The sequence below is a fragment of the Pavona decussata genome, unplaced genomic scaffold (assembly GCF_977016875.1).
Source record: "Pavona decussata unplaced genomic scaffold, jaPavDecu1.1 SCAFFOLD_154, whole genome shotgun sequence".
NCBI classification, from domain to species: Eukaryota; Metazoa; Cnidaria; class Anthozoa; order Scleractinia; family Agariciidae; genus Pavona; species Pavona decussata.
Genome location: NW_028145566.1, coordinates 48,639 through 60,000, shown reverse-complemented (window position 1 = coordinate 60,000; position 11,362 = coordinate 48,639). Strand labels below are relative to the sequence as shown.

The window sequence follows — 11,362 nt, the reverse complement described above, 5'->3', positions numbered from 1 at the left end:
CCCCGTGTCCATAGTTATGTAGAATAGATGGGCATATTGGATCCCACTCCAGACGAACGTTGCCTTTACGAGCGGGTCGAAGTCCCACTAGCACCTCTTCCACGTGTTCGTCTCCATAGTTACGGAGGGGAGGGTAGAACTCCTTAACTTTTTCAAACATTCTTCTGATTGGTGGATAATCCAGCGTAAGATTTCTGTCCCACTGGTTGGGTTGTACCATGCCGCCCAGCCAAAGTTTGTCTTCACCTCTCGGTAGGATGAACACAAAGCTTTGTCCTTCTTTCTTGGACTCGTCAATGTCCTCAATCAGAGAGATGCACATGGAATGATTAAGCTTGGGCATCAGGCTACCGTCATTTTTCACCTTAAGGATCACGCCTGAAAAAACAACATTGGTGAGAATTATTACTTCAGACACCTTCTCTTAGGATGCGTTATCAAAAGAAAATATAACAGTAATCTGAGCTTGATCATCGATACGAATTGTTACATGTTGGAACCATCCTCTGGTGAAAGCTAAGAGATGTGTTTTGGGGCTCTTAGCTTTCCTCAAATCATGGGTCAAATCTTAAGACGTCAAAGAGCTTTTAGTTACCTCTCAGTGGATATACATCTTCATCTCCAGCCAGTTCTTTGGCGCTGAGTCCAGAGCAGTTGAAGATCAACTGCGCCTTGTATTTCCTTTTCAAGTTCTCTGCCTGGTCTCTTAGCAGTCCTTTAATTTCATCGTGCACAAAGCGACAGCCTTTGTCTTTACACTGTTTGTAAAGCCATTGCATGTACACGACTGTGTCAACCATTGGAGCCATGTGTTGGTAGGCGTCCACTACACCAGTGCCTGTGTTCACAGCTGAGAGACAGAAAAGAAAATGATCTGTTACAAACACTTTCCTCGTTTTAGAAGGATAAAAGATACACACTTCTAGTAATTACGATTTGTCAAAAAAAAGAAAAATGCACAAAATGATTTGTCGCCCCACCCTAATTATTACTCAAGAACAATTAAGTACAAATTTGATTTTTGAACCAAATCGGTAATCGACTCTACTAGCAAAATTTACTAGCAAATTACCCTGAGACTGACGAACGATCAAGGGTATTAAAACGTCATCTGTTTTCAAAGAACAATTGAAACTTATGAGACTTACCAGTTTCGTCGATGAGTTTAGAGTCATGACGAAATCCTGGCAAATGACAAAGCTCGTTCATTTTGTCCACCTGGCTTGGAAGATCAACAACCTATAAAAAACAACAGCGTATTAACGTTAAACTGCTTATTTCCAAAACGTATAGAGATACCAGTTTCGAGAGAACATGGTTTTCGGCTTGATAAACTTTATTTGAAAGATTTGGGAAAGTGACAAAAACCTTGTCCTTGAAGTAGAACACAGATTGTCTGAGGTAGGCTCCAGTATCCCTAGGCTTCATGGCCAACTCCATGAACTTAGCATAGCTGTCCATACACCACACCTTGGATCTCTCCAGGGACTTTTCGTCTGTGTGTCGTCCACACACCGCAGGCGGCCATTCCCACAAAGCGCCGGCGATCTCCGACGTGATGCATTTACTAGAGGCGACTGGAGAGGCATACTCCTTTGCTACTACTGTAACTTTGTATCTGAAAAAAAACAATCAGAGAATAAACACTTCAGTTGATTTTCAACACATAGTTATCATAGGCTGCCAAATCGACGTGCGAAAATTTGAGTTGCCACGCGCGAGCGGCAGCCGCTAACACTCGTTCTCGCGCGTTTCACCTATTGTCACATGTACACGTTGAAGCGTGGCGATGGATTAGGGAATCCACAAAGAGCCGTTTCAGAACTCAAAGTAGTTAATGCCATTCTTCTGAAAAACGTGATCGGGTTGACTTTGGTTACAGTTTTATTCCATCATTTCTGAGAAACCGTTGTCTGACCGAGTACGTGGCGAGGAACCTTTCACTTCCCCCCTTTAGTGCATGTCCTCCCCCCTCACACACACGGCTTAAAATTGAGAACGAGGACTTTAACTCAGTTTGATGGCCACATGCGCAGTTCATCCAACACAAAAACAACGACAACAACAACAAAAACAAACAAACAAACAAACAAACATTGATTAACATACTCATATCTAAGAAACTCTTCAATCGCTTAGAGTTCTAGCAACCACTCTGCGTAGATTCCCAGCAACCGGAATGAAATGTTGGCCTCGTCGGTTTAAAACAACTTATCAACAAGAATTTTGTAAATTTGTTTAATTTTTATATAACTCTTTGGTGTCACCAACCTCTTATTCAATTCATACACAGATACAAATTAAAGTGAAACCGTTTCTGAGATGATTGAATGCGAATTCCGACTTTAGGATATGCCAGTTCTACAAGAGACTTGTCTCAAAGTTTCCAAAACTAAAACACACTTACCCTTTGTTCAATAATTGAAGAGCGCTGGTCATTCCCACAACTCCACCACCAATTATCAGAATACGAGGAGCTTTCTGTGGACTCTAAAAACAAAGAAAAAACTGAAGAGTTATCGAGATTGTTAAAATACAACGGATTGAACAGCTTTCAGGTGATAATGAGTTCCACTGGTTTAGAGATATGACTAACGATTGAGTTCGTTTTAGGCTCCCAAAATGGGACAGAGGCTAATGTTTGATAATTAAAAAAAACCTAAGTCAGTAATTTCAGTTGATCAAAATGTCAGTCGAACGGTTCTTATCATTACTGCTGCATTTAGAATGTTTGCTAACAACGAAATGTCTTACCTTAAGTTTTTTCATGTTGTCCAAGGTTCCTGTAAACTGCAAAGCCATTTTTTCTATTAAGTATCGGTACTTGTCTTTTCGCACGAAAGTTCAACTTCTTCTCAGCCAGCTGTCTTTTAGTTCCTCTTCTCTCGAGTCTCCGAGCTGTTTAACTCCGCTTTGGAAATGCACTCATTTTATAGCTACGCGACTCAAACAGGCACGCAGTATCCCAAGGGGCTGAAACAATAAAATTCTTAATTTGGAAAATTTTGACGTCAAAAGCTTGATTCCTGCGCACGTCGAAACCCGCAATGACTAAGCAGCCCATGTGCATACATTTGGTGCACCGCAGACCACTCACGTAGCATCAGTCTGTTTTGGAAAACGGTTTTATTGTAATAATAGTAATTTGCGTCTGTTAGATCAGACATGTCGTCACCACTTTGAATCCATTTGTTTGTTTTCAGCGTCCATGTGATAAGTGGCTTCCGACCAATCCCTAGAGATCCAAAAAGACAATGGATTCCAGGGACTGGCTGCAAACCACATATACCGGCCTAAACCGGCCTGTTTATATGAAAGATACTACAGTGTATATGGACGACAACGTTTTGGGGGTTTCCAAACACTTTAATTTTCGCGGATTTAGAATTCGTAGTAAACTTGACGGAGAAACGCCTGTACGTGGCATGACTTCGTCACGTCACGCAGTACATGTATATTAGAAAAGTAGAAAACTTTCAACCCCAGAAAATTTACTGTTCAGAAAAAATCTGTAAACGACTATGGTATAGAACATATAACTCTAAATTTATCTTTCTGAATTAAATTTTTCTTTGGTTTACAAGAGTTATAGATTTTATGAAATTTTCATTGATTCACATTCCCTCGAATCGGACGTTCGTCACGCATGATTTCCTTGTTCAGGAAGCGTGACGTCAAAACAATCCCTACTGATACGACGTACAACCATGACGACGCCTTGTCACACAACTAGTCGTGAAACGTGACTCTTTGAATTGAATTTTGCGGCAAAATATACGCAATTGAAATTTCCGTCCGATAATTAAATGCATTCCGGTACGTTTAATTCCTGCTGCACGTAATTCTATTTAAAATAACTGCGAAGTTAAACACAATCCAGTTTTTTTTTTCTTATTTGGGGCCGTCTTTATTTACTCGAGATTAACATTTTATTCGAGTATGATTATAAAGGATAAGCTCCATTGTGTTTTTTTTTTTATCCATTTTGACGTCATCCTTGATTAGCGCACCGTAAAATTATTCCGTGCACATGGCAACCATTAGTCCATGCAACGAGATGAAGCTGCGAAAGGCCGGGAAGGGAACGAAGAGTCAAAAGCTAGAATCCTCTTGAGAAGTATGTTAAAGAGAGTCAATTGAGCGCGCCCTGTGACTTCATTTCAAAACAGAACCATTCACAGACGTATTAGACTCAAACGTTAAAAGATCATGACACTGAAGGTTTGACTCTGAGGTCAAAAGCCTGCGGGATCAGTGTGTCACAACAAATGGATTAAGATTTCCAAAGGAACTGTGCTGCTTAGTCGATGGTTGGGGGGGGGGGGGGGGGGGAGGGGGGAACCATAAGAAGTAAAGAGAAAAATGAATAGAATATGCAAGTTCATATGTTGGAGGTTGAAGGGTTAAAGCTCTAATATCATCTCCTTCAGTTGCGCTTTAGACAAAAATTGACAAAATTCAATGGACCAGTTTGCGTTTCAGAGGGACCGTCAGCTTGGCTCCTTTCGTTGGATCTAAAATTCTCCTCCCCCCTCCCCTCCCCAGTCAAACGTGTTTCTGGTGTAACTAAATGATCTCATCAAATCCCGGTTTATCAAACTAAAACTTGCTCCCGTTTTATCGCTGTTATTAACATTCTTGAGAGCCGCTCAGCTGATTTCAACAATTGAAAGCAATAGAATTTTTGAGTAAATATTTTCTGTTGCACATTTTCGCCTAAGAAACCCATTATTTTTATAAAAAGCTTCAGATGATTATTATCTCTTTATTCAATATTGTCCATTTCCTGTGAGTATCCTGTACGTGATTAGACTCGATGGATAGGATACGTAGTGTTACGGGGCATTTTTCAGTACTGAATAGTAGATCTCATTCAGTTTAGGAAATATCACAGCCTTTGTTACCGAGTCAAGTAAAACCCATAGGTGTTGAACACCTGCTGTTCTTTTGAATAAGAAATGATCTTCAGTTTGTAAAGGCACGAAAAGTAATATCTTTAGAATTTCCTCCCTCCATTTGCTGAGCTTAGGCAAGTGAAATTGAGTTGTCAAATTGCTATTGACTCCGGGTCTTGCATCACAAAAGTTCTTCAGTAAAAGCTCTGGAGTTCTCTCTGTAAGAGAATGAGTCAAGATCTGCAATATGTTCCTTGAAGAAGAGCTAGTCCAGTTGATGTAAAAAGATCTCGGAAGGTACCAGGGCACCTCTCGCTCAGCCACAGAGCCAAATTTCCCAAAGGCCCCTGTTACAATAGGTGAAATTTCGGCGCTCTAACGGTACACTAATTTTTGCCCGCCGTCACGCAATTGCGCAAACTGATCCATTTTTTGTTGAAAACGACAACACCGTGACCGACAATCTGAAAAAACAAACGAACTTGAAGGCTGCTGTTTGTTTGTTAAAAGAAAAAAATTTCATTTGAAATGTTCAATCTGCCATGTTACTTAGTTTCCTTTACCGTAAAGACAAGCTATATAACATAATCCAAAGTATTAAAATTTTGACAGCTAAATCCGAGGTGATTGAGACCAATTAGGTGGTTCTAACGATGTGATGTGATGCTGTTTGTTATGCTGCTCAAGATGGTTAAACCATTTCGAGTCTGTGAATGAAATCATAAAGCCAAAAAAAAAAAAAAACGAATGGAAACACTGAGCACTACTTTCCATTTTGCTATTTTAGTCGTTGTTTTATTGTGAAGTCGGACACTATTTGAGTAAAAGGATTTTCTCTCGATATTTGTTAACCTAATGCATAATGCGGACGGTTTATTTATGCCTTTATGGCCTAATTCTCCGCGTTAATTACTCGGCTGTTGGCGATCACGAACAGTCCAAGAAATTCAGATGGAAATCGTGATGTGTTCTCTTGTGGAGGGTGACACACCATAACATCATGTTTCAGTGCGATAATTTCTTCAAATTTTTCTTTTAAATAAATCTTGAAAGATTCTGAAATCTCGAACCGGTGATTGAAAATAAAATCATAAGAGCGTGAATTATCGCTTGTTTGAGTTTTACATGGCAGGCTCTACATCAAATGTTTAATTTCCTAAAGAACGCTAATATGATTCGTGAAGCACAGCACTAGCTCACGTTAGCTCGTGTGTGCTTCATTCCAACACGTAGAGCCACGAGGCCGCACAATCACTCCCACGTTTTGACACTAGGCAAGAAAAAAAAAACGCGTGGTGTAAGAACAGTCGTTCATTCAACTATTTTCATAATTTCTAATAACATTTTCTGTCAACAAGAAAGTAGCAGTCGGCAAGTACTATGCTACAATTGACTTGTCAATAACCTCCAACTGTGGAATCGAATGGCACACTCCGGCAAGTCATTCCAGTATGGGGTTTTCGTAACTTTTTCCGATTCGTATCAATTCAGTCACGGAACGTTAATTCCCTATAAAAATACCTAAACCGCGGTCAAACGTGAAAAATATATATGAAAGTCGATCCTTGGTGAAACATAAAAAATGAGGAAAGCCCGTTAAAAATGAGGTCTTTACTTTGAAAGCTCAAAGATGAGAAGATTTTTGTTATTTAGTAAGCTCACAAAAACTCTTATAAGCTTATGGGCCGTTTTTAGGGTGCATTCGTTGAACGAAACATCGGGTCAGATCACCTCATGATTCGCGGTGATAACTCACATACACGGTAGTTCTTAGATCTTCTTAAAGTACCTATGAAGTATAGAATAACTTATGCTTATTTGAAAGGCCTTTCAAATAGAACAAGAATGGCGTTTTCTCTTTTGGAATATTTTCTCTCGTTCCAGTTTTTGTTCAGAATTGATGACGTCAAAAATCGTTTCAGTACAAAAATAAATCACAAAATCAAGAATATCTCGGGAAATATTGGAGTGATAGCGCCTAAACTTGGCACTAATAACGTAAGCCAGGCGAAAGACGTTTGAAATAAGCAAAAGTTGAGTTATACTTTGTGGACACCCCAGTTAAACAACATTGGTATTTTTAATTAAAAGTTAAAGCCGCTTTTACATCATTTCAAAACAGCCCCATATAAAATCATTTGTACTTTTTATTCACAGTTTCATACCATTTTGTTCGTGTACGGAGTAGAAGTCAATACATTTAGGATTATTTGAGGAAACCTTTGACATCTTCAGAGATGTCAATTTTTTATGAAACCTTTGTATCCGTTCCACCTTGCGGTTCCCAATGTCAATAGAAGGTCGCATATGTCAAGATCATGAAAGACTGCATGTTGCTATTTGCTTCCAGGCAATTTTGTCAAAAAGAAAGACAGACGTTGTACTGCTTGTGGTGTGCTTATTATAACATTCGTATTCTTAAATCGAACGAGCTAAAACATTTGACAGCTTACAACAAGGTTTAGACGTGATTGATTGCACTCAAGCTCTTGAGTTCTTTGCTGACCACACTGTTATAAAACGTTAGGATTTTCCGCCTTTTTCGTAATTTTTGTTTCCGGAACAAATGTCGAACACGTACGAAGGTGTAAATTTGGCTATTTCTGGTTGCTAATAAGAAAATCATTTCGATTTATTTGCCGTTCAGCTAACTTACTCTACAGCCGCAATTTTCCAGAAATCCAACACGGCCGAAAACTCGGAGGGTTTCCCGCGCACCTCGGACAGCAATAATGCTCAGATAATTAACCTAAAGATCGGCTCCAATTCTGTAGGCTCTCTGATAGGATCGCGTTGAGTCAGCATTCAAAAGTGGTGGTATTCTGGAGTGTTTTAACTTACGTTTATTTTGCAACACAGGATCATTTTCAGGACAAGATATTAGTGCTATTGTTTTCAGTATCTAAATAGGGTCTTAAAATAGAAGGCGTCGCCCTACACGGGGTAGGTATTTAAGGTTATTTTTGTCCTAAACGGGGTCAGCGACACCCCTATACCCAAACATGGGTAACCTATTCCCCCCTTACCCCGCGAGGCTTCAAAAGTCACTTGAGCGCGCCCTGTGACTTCATCTCAACATAGAACCATCTACAGACTCATAGGTCGTGATACTGAATGATTGACTCTGAGGTCGAAAGCCTCAGGGTCAATGTGGAATTCTAATGTTAAAAGTCTCGATAGCCTCTCGGTGATTTTATTAACAGAAAGCAACAGAATTTTTAGCAAATATTTCCTGTTGCAAATTTACGTCAAGAAACCCATTATCTTTATAAAAAGCTTGACGATTATAATCTCTTTATTTAATATTGTCCATTTCCTGTCAGTATCCGGTACGTGATTAAACTCGATTGATAGCATGCATAGTTGAAATTTCGAGCGCTAAACGGTTCTCTAACTTTTGCCTGTATCATACAGACTGATCTGAGACTTATCAACTGCCCAGGGTCCACAGTTGCCACAAAACAAAATTACAAGTGTATTGGCTAGGTTCACTCTATGTTATAGAAGAATTAAGTTCTTTGGCTCTCCTGTATGGTTATGAAAATCATGTTACATAGTTTTCCTTACCGTAAAGAAAAACTAATATAATCTAAAGTTTTAAAGAAAAGTTGTGACAGCTAATTTACGAGGTCGCGTCTGAGGTTATTAAGACTTATTAAGGTGGTTCTAACGATGTGATGTGATGCTGTCGTGATGCTGCACAAGTTAATTAGTACTTTTGAGTCTGTGGATGATATCCTGAAGCCAAAAAAAGAAAAGAAAAAGAAAAAAAACGGAGGAAACTGACTGAACAGTTCTTTCCATTTTGCTATTTTATATGTAATGTTAATCGTTGTTTTATTGTGAATTCGGACACTATTTTGAGTAAAAGGATTCAGGCCTCTCGAGTATTTGTTAACCCAATGTTTATTTATCCCTTCATCGCCTTTCTCCACGTTACTCCACTGTTGGCGATCACGAATAGTCCAAGCAATTATGGAAATCATGATGTGTTCTCTTGTGAAGTGAGTAAAGACAGAACAAAACCATAACCTCGTATTTCAGTGCAATAATTTCTTCAAATTTTCTTTTAAATTAATCTTGCAAGATTAGAAATCTCGAACGTGATTGAAATAAAATCACAAGAGCGTGAATTATCGCTTGTTTGAGTTTTACATGACAGGCTTCACGTCAAATATTTAATTTCCTAAAGAACACTTCTATCATTCGTGAAGCCCAGCACTAGCTCAAGTTTGCTCGTGTGTGCTTCATTCCAACTCGTACAGCCACGAGGCCACACAATCACTCCCACATTTTGACACTACACAAGAAAAAAACGCGTTGTGTCAGAACAGACGTTCCTTCAGATATTTTCGTAATTTCTAATAACATTTTCTGTCAACAAGAAAATAGCAATTGGGAAATACTACGCTACAACTTGTAATGTCAAGCTGTGGAATGGAAAGGGACAAGTAATTCCAGTATGCGGTTTTCGTAACTTTTTCCGATTCGTATCATTTCAGTCACGGAACGTTACTCCCTATAAAAATACCTTAACCGCGGTCAAACGTGAAAAAAAGCATAAAAAATGAGAAAAGTTTGTTTACTGATGAGGTCTTTACTTTACTTTAGATCACCTTTGATTCGCATCCAAGGGGTCATAAAAGTTCGTTTCGGATCAGCTTATGTCTTTTACATAGTTCTAAGTGCTAAGGGCTTGATGTGCAACATAGGTATTTTCACTTTGAAAGTTGAAGACCGCTAAAGCCGCTTTGCTTTAACTGGTTACTTCCACATGATTGTAAAACAGCCCCATATAAAATCATCGGTACTTTTTTAAACAGTTTTCTATTCTTGTTCGCGTGATGAGTGGAATTCATACATTTACGGGATCAGTTTGAGGAAACATTTGATCTTCAGAGGTGTCAACTTTATCCGTTTCACCTTGCGGTTCCTTATGTCAACAGATCGAAGGTCACATACAGCTAGATGGAAAACTATTCCTATTTGCTTTCTTGCAATTATGTCAAAACGAATTTAAACTGAACTGAGAAGTTGTAATGCTTGGGGCCTGCTTATTTGTTAATAACCAGCAAGAGGGATGAACTCTCGTAACCGAGTTCGTACTCGAACATTTGACAGCTCAGTTACAACGAGGCCCGGAGTTTAGACGTGACTGATTGCACTCATTAGCTCTTTTGTTCTTAACTGAGCTCACTATTGTAAAACGTTAGTAATTTTAGCCTTTTTCTTTCCGGAACAAATTACGACCACGAACGAAATCAACACCTGCAACCCCAACGATGCATAAAGCGTTACAGATAACACAATATATCTTTACAATGTCGTTGTGACTCATCAATAATGTCTGCCGCATCCGGTGTACAAAGCTCGTAGAAATTTACTTCCTTGTCAACCACTTTATCCTGCCTGTTCTGCTTGATGAGATCGCAAAGGAGAGGAGTAAATTGGTGAAAATTTGGCTATATTTGGACGATAAAAAACATAAACATTTCGATTTCAGTATTTCACGTTCAGCCAAAACTGTGGCCACAGCCACAATTTTCCAGTTTCCCGGCGCGCGCCTCGGAGAGCAATAATGACCAGAGAATCAAAGCAAATATTGGCTCCAATTCTGGACGCTGTTTGATATGATCGCGTTGAGTCAGCATTTAAAAAGCGGTGGTATTCTGGAGTGTTTTAACTTACGTTTATATCGGCTGAAATTGGAATTTTCCACGTGGAGGCGATGCGCGCGTTAGTAAAAAAAAACAGTGTGGAAATCAACTGCTCCAAAGGCTCTCTTTTGCAAACTTGACTTCTCGATCGGAACTAAAAGCGATTATATGATTCACACAAGTCTGAGCTCTTATTAAAATTTATACTTATGCTCTTTTAGTGACCATTGACGTTGTGAATCATTGTTTGTCTTTTACAATAGTACTTTACCTATTCAACCAAAGATATACAATGAGAACTGAATAACTTAGAGACCAAATCAAATAAAACCGATATTGCAATGCTTCGATCGTCATGTCGTCCATAGCTTCATCTTTTTGAATCAATAACACGGAGTATTTTGGAAAGATGCACAAGTGTTAGCTCAATGCATTCCTGAAATTGTTTGATTATCGGACAAAACTACGTATCTGCACTAGCTCTTACGTCCGTTCTGCAGTAAAATCAATTAACCTGAACCAATAATAGCCAATAATGACCTCCCACGGGAGGATACAATACGACCTCCCTAAAAACAGACGCGTTGGAGGCAAACTTTGGTTGTGTGACAATTTGTTGTCATGGTTGTGACGTTTAGACTGTCATTGACGTCACGCTTCCTGAGTAAGCTGAAATGAACGCGTGACAGGCCGTTACATTCGGAAAAGATGGCGTAAATCAATGGAAATCAAATGAACCTGTTATCTGTAATTCCTCGAGATCAAAGAATCGTTTAGTTCAGAAAGACAACTGTAGGGTGCTATATACCT

The 11,362-nt window shown here is 39.2% G+C and overlaps 1 protein-coding gene across 1 annotated transcript in view; it reads right to left on the bottom strand.

Annotated features, from left to right (window-relative positions):
• The window catches only part of LOC146466003 (uncharacterized), a 3,610-nt gene extending 524 nt beyond the window's left edge, over nucleotides 1-3,086 (bottom strand). Inside the window, exons 1-6 of the mRNA XM_085127802.1 lie at nucleotides 2,755-3,086; nucleotides 2,408-2,490; nucleotides 1,369-1,618; nucleotides 1,149-1,239; nucleotides 596-850; nucleotides 1-378 (exon numbers count right to left, since the gene is read on the bottom strand). The exon at nucleotides 1-378 is cut by the window's left edge and continues 524 nt beyond it. Of these exons, the coding sequence (XP_084983928.1) occupies nucleotides 1-378; nucleotides 596-850; nucleotides 1,149-1,239; nucleotides 1,369-1,618; nucleotides 2,408-2,490; nucleotides 2,755-2,802 (1,105 nt within the window). The 5' untranslated portion in view covers nucleotides 2,803-3,086. The remainder of the gene's footprint in view (nucleotides 379-595; nucleotides 851-1,148; nucleotides 1,240-1,368; nucleotides 1,619-2,407; nucleotides 2,491-2,754) is intronic.
• Nucleotides 3,087-11,362: the final 8,276 nt, after the last annotated feature.